General features: G+C 40.3%; 1 protein-coding gene across 1 annotated transcript; it reads right to left on the bottom strand.

The window, feature by feature from the left end:
- Positions 1 to 16,075: 16,075 nt before the first annotated feature.
- On the bottom strand, positions 16,076 to 17,818 carry LOC117343388. The gene is made up of 2 exons (XM_033905729.1): positions 17,218 to 17,818; positions 16,076 to 16,476 (listed from the first exon to the last, which is right to left on the bottom strand). Exons 1-2 carry the CDS (start codon positions 17,816 to 17,818, stop codon positions 16,076 to 16,078), a joined length of 1,002 nt encoding a protein of 333 aa, XP_033761620.1.
- Positions 17,819 to 20,492: the final 2,674 nt, after the last annotated feature.

The raw sequence follows: 20,492 nt of genomic DNA on the forward strand, positions 1-20,492 counted from the left end.
ATACTGTTGTTTGGTTGGAGCATTGGGATACTGTTGTCTTACCTGGAATTTTTTAAAGTTGGAGCCATACCTGGGGTACTTGTGTTGGGACCTGGGACTGGTGTCCTGTATTGTGGGCCCCGGGATTGTGGGAAACCCGTATTTGTTCCTCTGGGGGGGAGCCATCCGGGTTTTTGGTTTTTGGGTACCTTTTTTAAATTTGGAATTTGGGTTGTTGTCCTACTGGGCTTGATGGTTTGTTGGGGCATCTGGGAACTGTGTAAAGGGTTTTTGGACCATGGGGGTTTTTCTGTGTTTGGAACCACTGGATACTGTTTTGTTGATTGGGAACCTGTATGTTACTTTGTTGGAGCCAACCTGGGATATTGCCTTATGGTTGGACTCTGGATTGTACCTTTTGGGACTGGATACTGATACCTGTATTCGTTGGAGCCATTTACCTGTTTGGGCTACCTGGGATTTCTTTTTTTGAAGGTTGGGGAACGGGTTTATCCTGGTTGTTTTTTTGGGAGCCATACTGGTACTTTACCTTATGTGTTGGAGCCATACCTGGGATACTTTGTACCTGTATTGTGTTGGAGCCACCGGGATTTTTGTTGGTTGACCTGGTTTTTTTATGTTTGGTACATGTGTTTTGTTGTACCTGGGACTTTACCTGTTGGGTTTCCCCGGGGTTCCTGTATTGTGGACTGTTTTGGGGTACCGTATTGTTTGGCCTGTGGGAATACTTTGTACTGTATTGTGTTGGTACCAAAATTTTTAAATTTTGGGCCTACCTGGGATACTTTACCTTATTGGTTGGGGAAATTTTTTACTGTTGTGTTGGAGCATACCGGGTTTTTCGTATTGTGTTGGCCATTGGGTTTTTACCTGTATTGTTGGGTTAAGGGATTTGGACTTTTCTGTTTGGTTGGGAATTCTTACTTTTGGTAGAACTTGGATTTAAAACCTGGATTTTTCCTGTTTGTGCCTTGGTATCCGGATTTTGGGACTTTTGTTGGCCTCCTGGATACTGTGTTGTTTGGGCCTACCGGGAACTTTTTGGTATTGGGTGGACCTTGGATACTTTCTGGATCTGGGAATTTCTGTTTGGGGGGTCCTGTGATTTGTCCTGTTTTTGGGCATACTGGGGTTTTTTTTTGTTGGTGGAGCCTACCTGGGATCTTTGTACCTGTATTGTGTTGGGCCCAGGGCTTTTCTGTTGGCTATGGATACTGGGTTTTTGTTGAGCCGTGTTGCCGTATTTCTGGTTAACCTGATGTGTACCTTGTTTTTGGGAAATGGCTGGAATTGCCTCCTGGTGTTGTGCCATTGGTCCTTGTTTGGTCTTAGGTTGGGATTTTTTCCTGTTTGTGGAGCCACCTGGGATACTTTTTTATTGTGTTAGGGGCCAAACCTGGGTATTTTGTCCTTTTTTGTTGGCCATACCGGGATACTGTGTCCTTTTTGTTGGAGCCATACCTGGGATATTTGTCCTGTTGTGTGAGCCTACCGGGATACTTGCTGTATTGTGTTGAGATACCTGGGTATTTTTTGGCTTAGCGATATGGTTCCTTGGGTTGTTGGGTTGGGATTTGAGATTTGGCCTATGGTATTGTACGGATTTGGGTAGCCTACCTGGGATACTGCTGGTTTTCGACCTTGGGGTACTTTGTACCTGTATTGTGTGGGCTACCTGGGTTGTTTGTTTTCGTGGGAAGGGGTTTGTCCTTGTGTTGGGCCCTACCTGGGAATTTTGTACCTTTTTTGGGAGTTCCGGGATTTTGGCCATACATTTGGTTGTACCTATTGGGTTGAGCTACCTGGTTGGTTTCCTTTTGTGTTGGGTCTGGAGCCATTGGTATGTGTCCTTGTTGGGCCTGTGTACTTGTGTTGGAGCCATCCCGGGATACTTCCTTTTTGGACCTACCGGGATACTGTGTACTGGATGTTGGAGCCATGGGATAGTGTCCTTGTGTTGGAGTATACCGGGATACTTTGTACCTTTTGTGTTGGGCCATACCTGGATTGTGACCTTATGTGGTAGGCCCTGGAAATTGTATGTGTTGGGGCCTGCTAGGTTGTCTTTGTGTTGGAAACCCCCCTGGATTTTCTTTGTTGGGGGCCTGTTGGGTACATCGGTATGTGGGACATCCTGGGTACTTGTTGTGGGACCCCTTGATTGATTTTTGTTTGGGCACCTGGTTTGTTGTACCTGTATTGTGTTGGCCATACCTGGGTACTGTGTCCTTATTTTTGAGAAACGGATACTGTGTCCTTGTGGCGGGCATATTTTAATTTATTGTTGGGCCACCTGGTATTGTTTTGTGTTGGACCCCTGGGTTTACCTGTATTGTGGGCCCCCGGGGGCCTTTTTGTTGGAGAACATCCTGGTAACTTGTACCTATTGTGTTGGAGCCATCCGGATTTTTGGGGGAAAACCGGGATACTGGTCCTGTATTGTTGGGCCATCCTGGGTACTGTGTTATTTTGGTTGGAGCCATACCTGGTACGTGTACCTGTTATGTTGGAGCCAACCGGGATTTTGTTTGTTGGGCCAACGGGTACTGTGTCCTGATTTGTTGGAGCCTACGGGTTGGTATTTGTTGGGCATACCTGGGATTGTTCCTTTGTGTTGGAGCCAACTGGGATATGTTCCTGTATTGGTTGGAGCCATACCTGGGATATTTTCTGTTGTGTAGCATGTGTTGGCCACCCGTACTTTTACTTGGGGGGTTTTTCCTGGTGTTTGGAGTACCTGGGATATTTTCTGTTTTTTGTTGGCCACTGGTTTGGGAAATTTCCTGGAATTGTGTGGGAGCCATACATGGGATACTGTGATACCGGTATTGGTGCTTGGAGCCATACCTGGGATACTTGTGTCACCTGTATTGTGCTGGAGCCATACCTGGGATACGTGTACCTGTATTAGTGTTGGAGCCATACCTGGGATACTTGTACCTGTATTGTTTGGAGCCATACCTGGGATACTGTGTACCTGTATGGTGGTTGGAGCCATACCTGGGAATACTTTGTCCTGTATTGTGTTGGAGCCATACCTGGGATACTGTGTACCTGTATGTGTTGGAGCCATACCTGGGATACTTTGTACCTGTATTGTGTTGGAGCCATACCTGGGATACTGTGTACCTGTATTGTGTTGGAGCCATACCTGGGATACTTTGTACCTGTATTGTGTTGGAGCCATACCTGGGATACTGTGTACCTGTATTGTGTTGGAGCCATACCTGGGATACTGTGTACCTGTATTGTGTTGGAGCCATACCTGGGATACTTTGTACCTGTATTGTGTTGGAGCCATACCTGGGATACTGTGATACCTGTATTGTGCTGGAGCCATACCTGGGATACTGTGTACCTGTATTGTGCTGGAGCCATACCTGGGATACTGTGTACCTGTATTGTGTTGGAGCCATACCTGGGATACTGTGTACCTGTATTGTGTTGGAGCCATACCTGGGATACTGTGTACCTGTATTATGTTGGAGCCATACCTGGGATACTGTGTACCTGTATTGTGTTAGAGCCATACCTGGGATACTTTGTTCCTCTATTGTGTTGGAGCCATACCTGGGATACTTTGTTCCTGTATTGTGTTGGAGCCATACCTGGGATACTTTGTACCTGTATTGTGTTGGAGCCATACCTGGGATACTGTGTTGGAGCCATACCTGGGATACTTTGTACCTGTATTGTGTTGGAGCCATACCTGGGATACTGTGTTGGAGCCATACCTGGGATACTTTGTTCCTCTATTGTGTTGGAGCCATACCTGGTATACTGTGTACCTGTAGTATGTTGGAGCCATACCTGGGATACTGTGTACCTGTAGTATGTTGGAGCCATACCTGGGATACTGTGTACCTGTATTGTGTTGGAGCCATACCTGGGATACTGTGTACCTGTATTGTGTTGGAGCCATACCTGGGATACTGTGTACCTGTATTGTGTTGGGAGCCATACCTGGGATACTGTGTACCTGTATTGTGTTGGAGCCATACCTGGGATACTGTGTACCTGTAGTATGTTGGAGCCATACCTGGGATACTTTGTTCCTCTATTGTGTTGGAGCCATACCTGGGATACTTTGTTCCTCTATTGTGTTGGAGCCATACCTGGGATACGTTATACCTGTATTGTGTTGGAGCCATACCTGGGATACTTTGTACCTGTATTGTGTTGGAGCCATACCTGGGATACTTTGTACCTGTATTGTGTTGGAGCCATACCTGGGATACTGTGTACCTGTATTGTGTTGGAGCCATACCTGGGATACTGTGTACCTGTATTGTGTTGAGCCATACCTGGGATACTAGACAGTGAATAGTAGTTGGTGGTGTGATATACCGTACATTTAGAGAACTCATTGATAAGCAATGTCTAAAGGAAATATTACAACTGCACACATCCCCAGTAACCTCGCCATAATCATTAATGATGACGGTGACGAAGAAGCCTACTTCAGCAACTCGAGGGGAGACGGGCGTTAGGATAACGAAGATACTTGAAATGCTGATGGAAGCAAACACACTGGAATGAAGCAGGAACTTGCAGTACTACGACAAGAATTGTCGGAGATAGGAGACAGACTTAGAGACATTCTTAGTGAGTAAAACGCATACTGGATCTGGTTATCGATACAGCAATTACTAAAAAAAATTCTAACATAAAGAATGACATGTCCTCACAAATTGAATATTACTTCAATATGTGCGATACACACTAAGCTAGGTCAAAATACAGCTTTACTGTAACAAATTATCAGGTCCCTGTGGAGAACAGGTATCCAGGCAAATCGGAACATATCGGCAAATTCCGTCGAGGCTCGGAGTCGAGCACCTTGACGGATTGTTATACGGGTGTTTCGACGATCACGTGGCCTAGTTACATGATTACCACGTGCACTTGCTCGTGAAGCTGAGTTTTGTTGCCCTAGAGAGCGCCTGTATATTGTCCTGAAGATTTCACTTCGAAGTGTCTGGCCCTGGAGAATCTGATACATAGACATGTAAATATTCCGAATTTGTAATAAATCGTTTTGTCGCGAAATGTAATATATATGTAATAGAGAGGGAGACACTGGTGCTGTCACGAGCCAGAGTATAGAGAGTCTGATAGGTATGGTGGCCGGTTAACATTATACACCCTGTGGTAGGTTAGTCTGTAAGGTACTGTACGATAGTGATGAGCTACCAGTCCTTTGAGATTCATTTGGCATTGTAAACAAAATTTGTTATTACAGATAATGGACAATTAATACTTAAACAAATACTGAATACAGCTCTCAATTAGTTACTCACATATTTATAAGAGAATTCATGAAGTAGGAGTCTGAAACGTAGCTGTCAACTTTGTAAGAACCGCCATATTGAAGAGAGCGGGTAATACTTAATATTAGGCCTAGATCACAAACTGTTAAAAAACCCGGATTTCAGTTTTTGCCAAGGAAGTGGCCCAGGGGCCTTATTATGGTCGGACAGGTCACCTGAATTCTGATATGAACTAATTATACCTTATCCCCTCCCTAGGGAGAAATGTGAGACCAATGTCATGATTCATAATTTTGGTAGAAGACCTTCAGACCCTTCCATGTATGGAAGTTGAATCCACCATATACTGTACCAAAGGTAGATTTTTCAAATTTTACTCAATTTGAGCACTTTTCGCCCCTCCCCTCAAGTCTCTGGGGGTCAGACAATGCCAATATGCACAGGAGCTTGGCACATTTTTCCAAATGATGGTCCATATATATATATGTATTATAGTGTCACTATAATACATATTTATATATGGACCATCATTTGGAAAATCGTGCCAAGGCCCTGTGCCAATATGTATGTACTATTCAACAGCCATCCCATACTGATAGTTCTAGTATGGTTTAGACTATATTATTTTCTATGGCAATTGAATAAATAATGCTAAATATTATATGTTCCCTATATAAACTACAGTAAAATTTGCTCCTACCCGGGGGAAACCCGAGACCCCAGGGACAGGGTCATGAAGTTCACAATTTGGTAAAAGACCTAATAGGCCTATACGACCTTTCAATCTATGAAGAGTACTGTACCGTATTTGAATCCAATGTTTGGTAGCAGAGAAGATTTTTGAAATGCTAATTTAACTTTTTTGGCCTCGCCTCTCAGCACGCAGGCCTCTGCGGGCAGTCAGTGCCAATATATGCATACTATTCAACAGTCATTTCAAACCGACAAATCTAACAAAGTATTTTTTAAAATCAATGAATCCCAAGGAAAAATATTACACGAACTATATACACGGTAGACTATGACATCTTAAGTTTGATTTTAGAAATCAGTCCAGCCACGTGGACAGGTGGTCGAGTAGCCCGAATGATTCTGGTCGTTTTACTATGGCCAGATCGCAGGGAATACATTCCTTAGCTAGTAGTAACAACGAAGGTTGAAATACTTTCAATGCAAAGGTGTAATATGTAACAAATTCTTGATAGGGGTACTTACTTGTACTTTCAGAAGTTGAAGCCATCTTGTAAATTTGGCGCGCGGTGAAGCATCCCGATCCTCCAGACGCTTGGGGTTAAACTTCCTTACGCGAGAGAGCGAGAGTGCGAGGGCGGCCGTTAATGACTAATCTCGCAATCTCGCGTTCTCGACCTTAGGTCGAAAACGCGAGAATGCGAAAACGCGACGGCGAGGGAGCAAAATCGCGACAGCGAGAGTGCGAGATTAATCTCGCGTTTTCGCCGTCGCATTTTCGCATTCTCGCCGTCGAGTTTTCGCATTCTCGCGTTTTCGCTCTTTCGCAATCTCGCGTTTTCGCTCCCTCGCCGTCGCGTTTTCGCATTCTCGCGTTCTCGACCTAAGGTCGAGAGTGCGAGAATGCGAGATTTGATACTTGGCCCTAACGAGCCACCATATATGACAGACGGTGGTTAATGTAAAACAAAATAACATATGTAATTCAGGAAATAGATAAATAAATAAGTAAATAGATAATTAAGTAGATGAATAAATAAATACATAAAACAAATATTTAACATATTCATATAATACTGTTCAGATTTATTTGTGCGTTTCAGTGGTGTTTATTTTGTATTATCCTTTACGGCTTGTCATAGTGTTTTGCATTCATTAAAATTTTCAACACTAATTCTAACTTCTGCATGTAGATGATAAGGACAAAGAGAGAAGAACAGATGAAAACGACAAACGTGAGTCTCCCTGCATGTCCCCCACTGTCCAACGAAACATGTACATGATTCCATATCACACTCAAACCACACACTCGCCTCGTCTGTCAATACACCCAATATACAGACACTCGCCTCGTCTGTCAATACACCCAATATACAGATGGCACTCGCCTTGTCTGTCAATACAACCAATATACAGACACTCGCCTCGTCTGTCAATACACCCAATACACAGACACTCGCCTCGTCTGTCAATACATCCAATATACAGATGGCACTCGCCTCGTCTGTCTATACACCGAATATACAGATAACACTCGCCTTGTCTGTCAATACACCCAATATACAGACACTCGCCTCGTCTGTTAATACACCCAATATACAGACACTCGCCTCGTCTGTCAATACACCCAATATACAGACATTCGCCTCGTCTGTCAATACACTCAATATACAGATGGCACTCGCCTCGTCTGTCAATACACCCAATATACAGACTCTCGCCTCGTCTGTCAATAAACCCAATTTACAGGCACTCGCCTCGTCTGTCAATACACCCAATATACAGACACTCGCCTCATCTGTCAATACACTCAATATACAGACACTCACCTCGTCTGTCAATACACCCAATATACAGACACTCTCCTCGTATGTCAATACACCCAATATCCAGACACTCGCCTCGTCTGTCAATACACCCAGTATACAGACACTCGCCTCGTCTGTAAATATACCCAATATACAGACACTCGCCTCGTCTGTCAATACACCCAATATACAGGCACTCGCCTCGTCTGTCAATACACCCAATATACAGATGGCACTCTCCTCGTCTGTCAATACAACCAATATACAGACACTCGCCTCGTCTGTCGATATACCCAATATACAATTAAATATTGTTTGTATATAAACAGAAGATCCACAAAACAGAGTAACATTCATGTAACCACACAACGCTACATGTTTTTACAGTGATGTTTTTGATTTTAGGGATCATTATAACTGTTAAAGTTAAGTATGGGACAGTATGCCTATGGCTCTGAAATGTTTCTGGTCATCTGGATTATCTCCCTTCCTTCACAGAAAACAATGAATGCAAGTACATTTTTTGCTATTGTTTTTATATCTATTTCCAGAGACCTATATTAATTTAGTATATAGGTCTCTGCTATTTCTTATCTTTCCTGTTCTCTTATCTACTAAAATACATAAAGAGAAGAGAGCTAACAGGTATGTATGTGTAAGTATGCCGATTTATTTGAAACTCGATATCAATTCCATTTGTCTTTCACTGTAATGATTAAGATTGGTTAATAAATACATTGACATTTGAGTTTATTATTCCAATTGATGCGCAATATTTTCACGAGACAGAGCGAAGATACGGAGAAGATCACAGTAAGTACCCAGCATGCTCCAATTTGCCCATTTCCGGTTGTAAATAACATTTCCGGTTCCTGTCTTCTAGCTATCTCTTGTTTGTTATGTTGATTGTTTATACTAACGGCCAGCAGATATGTAAATGATATATTTTATTACCATTTATTTAGTGTCTGTCACCAACTAGAGTAGGACAGATCGCACAAAAATGAGAAAAACGTTTGGATGACGTCAAAGGGACAGCAAACGATGACGTCATAATATTCAGATTAATTAAATTCATTTAACCTATACATGTACATATATGGTTAAACATTCTTAGTTTAAAATGATGATTATGATAAATGTTAAATATATTAATTATTCATAAGATGGAGAAAAACAAAACAAAACAAAACACCAACAAACAGTCGTGGACTTTCGAATTACCGGTCAATCAGTTTGGCGCCGGGGTTTGATCGACTGACCAGAAATGTATAAGACAAGTTGAATTGAAATGTCTATCTCACACCTTTGTTTTAATTATGGTTAGATTCACTCACCCCTTCCAACTTAAACCAGAGGGTCAAACAGATCCGTTTTTTATTCTTTTGAGTGTCCGTGTTTTACTGTCAGAGGAACACGGGTCATTACTGCATGGACGAGGTTCGACAAATAGCAAAAATGTAAATATCCGATCATAAACGTAAACAATCACGATATGAACACCTTTCGAAGTCTTATATCATAGGACTTCATGAACAGTTGACTCGGTATAAACCGGATCTCATTGTTTTAGATGATAGAGACCGTTTTATAACTGATCTATAATCAATTCAGTTGTTTCACTTAGATGTTATCTTAGAAATGGGAGATACACATGTAGACCTGGTATAAGTGATTGTAAAACCTAAATTAGCTACTGGTGTCGGACGTCTTATTTCTGGGTTTCTATTTTTCGGATCGACGTGCAAATTTTATACGGAAATGCAACTGGTATCACGTCGAGAACTATGTGACGATTTTCCACGAGCGTTCGTTTGTGCCAAGTCCCCGTGCTCCAAGACGTATGACAATTACAAAGAATCCACGAAGGTATATCATTTGGATAATGAAACACAATGTTATTATGAACTTATGTCATTGTTGTTAGTATAATCCATCACGTTTAAGATGTTTTCAGATAAAAGTTCAATATATCAATAGCCGAGATAGCTTCTTGTTTTTTAATTCCTCTCCATTTTTATCTTTACTGTATATCAATTAATTTTCAGGGTACAGATGTGTAGTTAAAAACGGAAAACTGCACAATACGGACTCTCGGGTGATATTAGTGGATTTCTTTGTCATCCTATTCAGTGTAGGATATTTTCAGTAAGTATTTGTTCCCCCGACGCTTTTTTTTATGAAGGTAGGGTGTAAAAATTGTACCTGCTACCAACATTGCATGATCGTATGTGGAGACTATTTGGTCTGTTCCCTTCTTCCCTATCAACTTTTCCCTTCCTAAGTCTCCCCTAACAATGCCTCACTTTCGGTATTTAGTTGAGCGTTCACCCCTATGAGGAAGACTTTTGATTTCTGTCCTCTGGCCGAAATAAATGCTACACGCATGCGTATCGCACACATGGGAGAACGTCTTTAATGACAATACATGAAGCTATTTTAATCTGTTTAGTTTGACTTGATGTGACAAGATTAATTCAATATTGACAGACTTTTACGGTAATTTTTTAGTGATTAATCTAACAAAAACACATCACAGACAAGGTTTAAAGGATAAATAACAGTTTATCTGACACAAACACATTTATCTGTAGTACATCAATCATGTCTATATGGTATGTTTTTGCATTTGCTACATGTAGTCCGGTTGTCTGTCCGGTTGTCTGTCCGTTAGTCTGTCCAGTTGCGTGTCCGGTTGTCTGTCCGGTTGTCCGTCCGGTTGTCTGTCCAGCTGTATGTCCGTTAGTCTGTCCGGTTGCGTGTCCGGTTGTCTGTCCGGTTGTGTGTCCGGTCGTCCGTCCGGTTGTCTGTCCGGTTGTCTGTCCGATATAATATCAGTGTACCTAGAGACTGATTCTGTCCTAATACTTCTGTCGTCAACATCAACGTGTCATATTGCAATTGTCTTCCCCGCAGAATCGAGACTATATTTTCCCTTTTCCGGCGGCAACGGCATCAAATTTCACTTTTAAAGTTTCACAACTACATCCACATAAAGTATAGTCCAACTTTTTGAATGGTATCCCGTTGAATATAACATACACAATGTATTGTTTCACGAGTTTGTTGTTTTTCACGAGTGCCAACTGCCGACCTCGGAAACGTGAAAATACTGTAGCTGAAACTGCCAACTGCAGATTGCCGTGAATTTCAGTGTAAAAACCACAGACTTTGAGAAATTAATCTTTATGCAAGATTGACTTTTTGTGGCAAAAATATCACATTTGGGTGGATTCTGAGAATAAGTGAATTGGCGAACTTTGTTGCTTTTTGCAATACATCAATATTTAAACATTTCAATGAGTATTAACATAACTTAAATAGTATCATACAAACGTATTTCTCAGCGTGTTTGCTTTTAGGCAAGCCTTCTAATACTTACAATAATTGACAAAATGATACCACCTTTTATGAAAAAAAACCCATTTAGATTATAAGCTTCAAAATTGTACCGCTAAACACTCAATGTTTCATCGGAGATAACCGATAATCACGTGATTTTCGGAACTTCGTTTTTCACCTACCTAAACAGAAATGCGAAATTACTTTTAACATACTTTTTAGTGTTTCAACACTTCCTACCAGATAAGATGTGAAAAATTAAGGATAAAGTCCCTTGAACGCGTACGATTACGCGGAATTCTTGTTTTATTATTAGAGTTATCTCCCATACATCGCTGATATGCCAGTATAAATGTAGATCTATTTAGAAAACAACAACAAACAAACAAACAATAACTGTGTAATAAAGGCAATGCTTTGGTATATTCTTGACAATTATATATAAACTATTCATAAAGGTCACCTGCCTTTAAAGGTCGCATTTCTCTACTCCATTTTATTGTTTTAGAGCACAGGTGTCAGTAATTGGATGTAATTCACAGACGTGACGAGCACCTGTGTTATAGACTGACTAGTACAGGGTAGAATATCCAATAAGGACAAATAATACTACTAATTATATATATTGCTCCATTTGAATTACAAATTGCCGAAAATGTTTAGACGCAGTTACAGTTATTACAAATAGATCAGTTACATTAGATACGTCTTTTGTTGTGATGTGGCCTGTCACGCTGCTGTGGCAATAGTTGGTATTTCAGCATGATTGACATTACGAAAGCGTGTGTCAGTGGCCCCGTCATATGTGGAATCCTTAATGACATGATTGTGTAATCATATGATGTAAAATAATACGACACTAAGCCTCGATGTTAATGACGGGCGTCCTTGATGTTTGAGAGAAGATTGCCCTGCATCACGAAATACAAATATCTCCAAATCATTGGTGTAAAATTTAAGGTGTTAGCGACAATCAAACTTCACTTTCTCAGCATCAATTTGTCAAATATTTAGAAAAGCAACGTCAATGTCGTAGCAATTTTAGGATTAATGACGTCACAAAAGTTATCACGTGATCAAATGGTGTTATGTTATCACAACAGAAATTGCTTCATGTCCTGTACATTGAAAAAACGGCAGATGTAAATATTTGATACGTAATCGTGTAAAATGCAGTAACCAAAACACCATTAAGTGGTGTGTCCTAACAGCGCCGACAGAAACACCAGTAAGTGGTGTGTCCTAACAGCGCCGACAGAAACACCAGTAAGTGGTGTATCCTAAAAGTGCCGACAGAAACACCAGTAAGTGGTGTATCCTAACAGTGCCGACAGAAACACCATTGAGTGGTGTGTCCCAACAGTGCCGACAGAAACACCATTGAGTGGTGTGTCCTAACAGCGCCGACAGAAACACCATTAAGTGGTGTGTCCTAACAGCGCCGACAGAAACACCATTAAGTGGTGTATCCTAACAGCGCCGACAGAAACACCATTAAGTGGTGTGTCCTAACAGCGCCGACAGAAACACCATTAAGTGGTGTGTCCTAACAGCGCCGACAGAAACACCATTAAGTGGTGTATCCTAACAGCGCCGACAGAAACACCATTAAGTGGTGTATCCTAATAGCGCCGACAGAAACACCATTAGGTGTGTCCTAACAGCGCCGACAGAAACACCATTAAGTGGTGTGTCCTAACAGCGCCGACAGAAACACCATTAAGTGGTGTATCCTAATAGCGCCGACAGAAACACCATTAGGTGTGTCCTTACAGCGCCGACAGAAACACCATTAAGTGGTGTGTCCTAACAGCGCCGACAGAAACACCAATAAGTGGTGTATCCTAACAGCGCCGACAGAAACACCATTAAGTGGTGTGTCCTAACAGCGCCGACAGAAACACCATTAAGTGGTGTGTCCTAACAGCGCCGACAGAAACACCATTAAGTGGTGTGTCCTAACAGCGCCGACAGAAACACCATTAAGTGGTGTGTCCTAACAGCGCCGACAGAAACACCATTAAGTGGTGTGTCCTAACAGCGCCGACAGAAACACCATTAAGTGGTGTGTCCTAACAGCGCCGACAGAAACACCATTAAGTGGTGTGTCCTAACAGCGCCGACAGAAACACCATTAAGTGGTGTGTCCTAACAGCGCCGACAGAAACACCAGTAAGTGATGTATCCTAACAGTGCCGACAGAAACACCATTAAGTGGTGTGTCCCAACAGTGCCGACAGAAACACCATTGAGTGGTGTGTCCTAACAGCGCCGACAGAAACACCATTAAGTGGTGTGTCCTAACAGCGCCGACAGAAACACCATTAAGTGGTGTATCCTAATAGCGCCGACAGAAACACCATTAAGTGGTGTGTCCTTACAGCGCCGACAGAAACACCATTAAGTGGTGTGTCCTAACAGCGCCGACAGAAACACCATTAAGTGGTGTGTCCTAACAGCGCCGACAGAAACACCATTAAGTGGTGTATCCTAATAGCGCCGACAGAAACACCATTAGGTGTGTCCTAACAGCGCCGACAGAAACACCATTAAGTGGTGTGTCGTAACAGCGCCGACAGAAACACCATTAAGTGGTGTATCCTAACAGCGCCGACAGAAACACCATTAAGTGGTGTGTCCTAACAGCGCCGACAGAAACACCATTAAGTGGTGTGTCCTAACAGCGCCGACAGAAACACCATTAAGTGGTGTATCCTAACAGCGCCGACAGAAACACCATTAAGTGGTGTGTCCTAACAGCGCCGACAGAAACACCAGTAAGTGGTGTATCATAACAGCGCCGACAGAAACACCAGTAAGTGGCGTGTCCTAACAGCGCCGACAGAAACACCATTAAGTGGTGTGTCCTAACAGTGCCGACAGAAACACCATTAAGTGGTGTATCCTAACAGTGCCGACAGAAACACCAGTAAGTGGTGTATCCTAACAGCGCCGACAGAAACACCAGTAAGTGGTGTATCCTAACAGCGCCGACAGAAACACCATAAAATGGTGTATCCTAACAGTGCCGACAGAAACACCAGTAAGTGGTGTATCCTTACAGCGCCGACAGAAACATTAAGTGGTGTATCCTAACAGTGCAGAAAGAAACACCATTAAGTGGCGTGTCCTAACAGTGCCGACAGAAACACCATTAAGTGGTGTATCCTAACAGCGCCGACAGAAACACCAGTAAGTGGTGTATCCTAACAGTGCCGACAGAAACACCATTAAGTGGCGTGTCCTAACAGCGCCGACAGAAACACCATTAAGTGGTGTATCCTAACAGCGCCGACAGAAACACCATTAAGTGGTGTATCCTAACAGCGCCGACAGAAACACCATTAAGAGGTGTGTCCTAACAGCGCCGACAGAAACACCATTAAGAGGTGTGTCCTAACAGCGCCGACAGAAACACCATTAAGTGGTGTATCCTAACAGTGCCGACAGAAACACCATTAAGTGGTGTGTCCTAACAGCGCCGACAGAAACAACAACAACAAAATCTCATCCAGAACAACTTTTAATTTGAAACAAAGAAGCTGTACATATATCAACACTGTTTCACATTTTCTAATTGATGTACTGTCACTTTATGCATCAACAATACACTACTTTCATATGAATATCCCCCTAAATACATTATACAAATGGTGAAGATCTGAAGTGAGTGTTCAATCACTACCTAGGCCCGGATGGTTAATGTTTCTTATAGAAGCCGAGGACACGTACCGTCATCTACATATAGGGTTACTATGTATAACTAAAGACGGGCGAAGTAGTTCAGTGAGGTAGCCATCAGCTACTTCCTCGTAAAGCCGCCTCATATCGACCTTAGGTGTTCATGGGGTGATAAACTGGTAAACACAACAAGCACACAAAACAAAGAAATAAACAAACATATTCCACACTAGTTTACATATCGTTCTTTACGAGGAGATCAATATCGGGTTTCCTAATAAATCAAATGTATATAAAACGAGTTTATATCCCTTGTTAAGCGATGAACTAAGGATACAAGTTACCCTTCTTCAAAACACATGTTCTGTCACAGATGAAATATCCTATTTTTTTCATTCGTCAGTGTGGTGGCCTCATCAAAGATCTAGAGATTGGGTACGTAATTGCGCATGATTTAGATAGGTATTTAAATACATTCCTGTCAAATTCGTTTCAAATCGAGAAAGAATGCTTTGTAACATACAAGTGTGTAACCTGATGTGCGCACGTATCACTGCGCAGATGTGCGCACGTATCACTGCGCATGGGAGCTGAAATTACGTTCCCGATCGTCTTCAAACCCAGAAATAAACACAAATGTGTTTATTTCTGGGTTTGAAGACGATCGGGAACGTAATTTCTAACTTGTTTAATTTTGTTGATAAAAACAGTTTTCAACAATTTTGTAGACAAACAAAATCCTAAACTTATATTTAGTCCAGTTTCATGATTAAAACAATCTTAAAAAAATGTGAAATTGGAAAATGTCAATGTACCGCCATTAATTAAAGACAGCTCCTTTCCGAGTTATAATGGGAAAAAAATGCATATCCAAATTAAAAACTGGGATTATATAATCATCTGGTATCCATTTTCTCGGAAGATAGTTGTATCAGTTCGATTTTGTTTTCAAAGCGAAATATTTAAAATGGAAAAAGTTCGACGAAAGTCTCAGATGAGTCACCATATAAACAAAAAAGGTAAACGTGGAAATAGTCAGGGGAATTTACGTACGGCGCGTTATTACGTACCCTTGCTCTAGTATGTAACACATCGGACACTATCAAAATAACATCAATATAGTGTGGCCGAGTTGTAAAGAAAATTAATTATTTTATTCTAATAAATATATTATATAGTTTTTCTTTTAAATTGAAGAAATGAAACTTCTCTGTTCACCCGAAAATAACAATCATTCATAAATATATATACAATGGTATTGCGCGTGCGACCGACGCATGCTAATCAATGAAGCAAGAATCCAGTAAAACAAGTTCCAGATTTCTGAATGTCTGCCCCAAGGGAATGACCATCCACGCGTACCCATACCTCGTCACCAATGACCAGTTCCACCGACAGCATGTTAGAGGCGACCCTCCAATCGTTACTTCCGGTGACCGTAATTTCGCCGATGGCCATACCGTTTCGCACTAATTCCGTACTAATGAAATTCGGATTAGCGACCTCGATTGTCCAGAAAAATATATAAACACCCCGACGTGTGGACGTGAATATTCCGGAAGTTGAGCTGTAGGTGGCTCCGAAATTCGTAAAGACGTTTCCGAAAATAACAGTTTGGCCGGAACCCGGGTCAGAAATGACGTCTACAGGAGCAGCGCTGAACGCTATGGTGTTGTTCTCAATGGCTGTTTAAAAAAAAGACGCATTTGAGAGATAACCAAGTAATTCTAAGTAAAGAGCATTCTATTTTAGTATTCTTACGGCATAAAAAGGACAAAACAACTTCACATTTATTCCAGTCGGAATATTGATAATTTTAGTCCGATAACAGATCTCCTGACACCAAGTCACAAGTGACCTAATCTTTTCGACCTTTGTCGGTTGTCGTCCGCCCTGTTTCACTGTCGCCCGTCCGACCACCAATTAGTTATATTTCACGTACAGTGTACTTGACAGTCTGTGTCTGTGTTGTAAATACTCATATTTATATATAGTAGTAAAGCGATTTTCGTTATGTTTAATAAACTACCCTTGAGCACAAATGAATGTCATCTTGTAAGGGAAAACATAAAAATCAAAAACAAAATCAGTAAGGCAAGGCAAAAATATATGAGAAAGACAGATTTACTCTGAAGACAACAAACTATATGAGGAAGTAGACGAGGTGTCCCTGACGGACGACCCCCTCTGCTTCAACAAAGCCAGGCATGTAAATGGTATGTTACATTATGACAACCCTACATGGACTTCTTAGGTCATATTTATATACACTTTCTTCGTTATTCTTTTCCTGTAGTAGGGCCAGACGCAGAATGCGCTGAACATTCCGAAACATCTGGTTCTATATTCGTATACCAATAAACAAATAAATAAATAAAGTTATGATATACGGCGATAAAATCTTCAATACTAATGGCACTCCTTACCTTCGTCCTTTGCTAGATTCGTCGATCTATGGGAAACTTTCGGGAACGTTTTCTTCATTTCAGCTGACGATTCTTTCCTTTCGTTGTCGTCAGCAGCAGCGATGTTGACATTCGAATCAGACATACCTAAATCTGAGACTTTGTATATATAACTCTCTTCCTGTATAGTTATCAGATCTTTTACACACCTAGTGAGATCAAGTATATGTGTTTCATGCATAGCTCTGCTTTCTGCTAGACCTAGAGTCAATTCGCTAATCTCCTTAGCATGAATGTTTATAAGATCCTCTATTCTCTTTGTTAGTTTCCATATTTCCTTTGCATGATGTTTTTCTAGGTCCATTATTTTTCTCCTCGTCACAATTTCATCTTTCACGTGCAGATCTTCTAATTCTTCTATCCTAGCCACAAGTGTATCGATGCGCATTGCATCTTTGGCGCGCAAATCTTCCATTTGGTCTAATCGTTTGTTCAACTCAAACACATAATTAGGGCTGTTATTGTTAATGTGCTCATTTAGTATGACGTCAGCCCGTACTCCAAAGCGAGACACAGCACAGGAAAATGTTAATATTACAAAGCTGACACTCACTATCGCCATGTTTTCGCAGTTACCAATGGAATCTTCTCTCTATTAGAACTTACTATCATTGTCTGTTATCACAAGGAACACGTCCATATTTATTGACATGCAAGTGGGTTTTTTTTTAAAAAGATAAAACTGAAGTATTCACGAATATGACACCTGTCCCAATTCCACCCATGGCGGTAGTGGTCCCCACAAGGAAGTCCTGCATTACAAATAAATGTTGACATATTGCACATACAAGGAAACACTTCGAAATTTGTTTGGCATTTTGCATGTAAAAACTTAAACTTAAAATGCGGTGGTCGTTGTACGTAAAGATAAGACTGGACAATTTCATTCGAGGAAGATAAAGCGTGAACCTTTGATTCGCAATGGAACTTTTATCAATCTAGATCATCAAAGATCCGTCAATGCATTTTGTACCGTCCTTATTCCACGCCATATTTACGATATCCATACAAAGAAAGTCGATACACTGGAGATCGTCTTTAACTCGGATATAAATACTCAGTTTCGACATTAATTATATCTGAAATATACTGGATTACCTCAAATATTCAGGTATATCTAGTTTTTTTCATGACCAACTGTCTTTGAGATAGCGAGGTTCATCTGTATCTAAAACAAAAAGGACGTCATTTCCTTTACCGAACATTCCTAAACCGATATCTGTATAATCTTAGCCAAACATTTTTACTATGGATTTCATTCTGACTTCACATCTCCACAGCAACATTAACAAAGTGTATAAACTTTTTTAATGATAAATTTGTTACTAAACAATGTATATAAAATATAGTAAATGAAAACACATTGTTAATTTTCAACTTTATTACTGATCATTCCATCTAGGCAAATTTGTTTTGGCTTCCCGGAAGTTTGATTGGTCTCCTTGATATAGATTTATACATTGTATATACTATATGAACACTGTAGGTTTGTTGTTTCATAGTGAAAAAATGAAACTTGATTTTTTTTTGTAAATGAAAGGTACATTAAAAAGAAAAAAAAATAGCATGGAGGTTAGACAGACCTCGTTTGAAAATATTATGGATGGAAGAATGGTTTGTATGGTGGGAAAGCGGGTGGGTTTTGGGGGGATTCTTTTTGGAAAAATGTTTATTTCTGCGTTTCAATTTTATTCTATAAGTTTAGTGCTGCCTGATAACATCTTTAAAAAAAATACCAAGCTATTTTTCGGCTCTAATGATCATGGGTAGTATAAAAATTGGCTGCTATAATTGCCGGGGATTAGCATCAAATAGTATCAAAAGATTTGACTTTTTTGATAGGAGTAGAAACAATTATGATATATCTGTCCTAATTGACACACACTCAACTGAAAGTGTTGAACAAAAATTGCTAAATGAATGGGGCTATATACAGCAAAATTCTGTTCCTTTTCCAGTAGTAGTAGGGGCATAGCAATCCTTGTCAACAACACATTCCAATTTAACATACTTAAGGAAGTTAAGGGCTCTTGTGGTAACTTTCTAATGCTTGAAATTAAATTACCAAGCCAGAATATAATTTTAGCAGCTATATATGGCCCAAATGAAGATAGTCCATCTTTTTTTTTTTAAATATACAACGAAAACTTGAAACTTTTGATAATAACTCTATTATTATATGTGGGGATCGGAACGTTCCTCAAAACTATAATCTAGACACTAAAAACTATAAAAATAAAAATAATACAAAAAGTCAAGTAATGATTTCTAATATGATGTCAACATTGGACATTTTAGATATATGGAGAGAAACTTACCCCGATACAAGACGATATACATGGTGGGGTCCACATAAAAAACAGGCACGTCTGGATTATTTTCTAATTTCATCGGATTTAGTTCCATATGTTTCAAACACAGATATCGGAGTTAGTTATAGATCTGATCATACACCTGTTTCTATTACACTTGAATTTATTGAACAGCAAAGAGGACATGGTACCTGGAAATTTAACAATACTTTTCTTCGGGATGCTAATTATGTACAACAAGTAAAAGACTGTATTGCAGAAACATTAAACCAGTATAGATTACCTGCAGATGGACAAAATACTCCTGTATATTCTATTGATGGTAAACAATATCTCTTTTAAATGTGGACTATAAAATTGCAGCAGCAAGTATTGCAAATAGAATAAAACCCGTTTTACAAGATTTAATCACCGATACTCAAAAAAGATTTATTAAAGGTAGATATATAGGTGAATGTACAAGAATTTTTCTTGATCTTATCGAAAAAGACTAATGAAAAAGATATTCCGGGTCTGCTTATTTTATTAGATTTCGAAAAAGCTTTCGACTCTTTAGAATTAGAAAGTGGATCCAAACTTTTTATATGAATATTTCAAGTTGTATCTATAATAATGGTAACATTTCATCTTTTTTGATATCAAAAGAGGACTTCGACAAGGGGACCCTCTTTCCCCATATCTATTTATCTTATCTGTGGAATTACTTAGCAGTTCTTTAAAATTTAACCCTGATATTAAAGGGCTAAACATTGATCACTCGGAGTATCTATTAAGTCAATATGCAGATGATTCGGCACTTTGTCTAAAGGATGATGAACAATCTCTAGAACAAACTTTTATAACTTTAGATATGTTTGCTGAATGTTCAGGTTTAAGGGTAAATTTAGAAAAAAAACATGCTATTTGGCTAGGGGCAAAATGGGG

Source organism: Pecten maximus, chromosome 15 (assembly GCF_902652985.1).
Source record: "Pecten maximus chromosome 15, xPecMax1.1, whole genome shotgun sequence".
NCBI lineage: Eukaryota > Metazoa > Mollusca > Bivalvia > Pectinida > Pectinidae > Pecten > Pecten maximus.

What these genes read in the sequence shown, in the direction of transcription:
- LOC117343388 (XM_033905729.1), bottom strand. Translation starts at nt 17,818, where the DNA reads ATGGCGATAGTGAGTGTCAGCTTTGTAATATTAACATTTTCCTGTGCT. An exon ending in GAATCTAGCAAAGGACGAAG is followed by an intron (nt 16,477 to 17,217) that starts GTAAGGAGTGCC and finishes TTTTTTAAACAG; the next exon opens with CCATTGAGAACAACACCATA.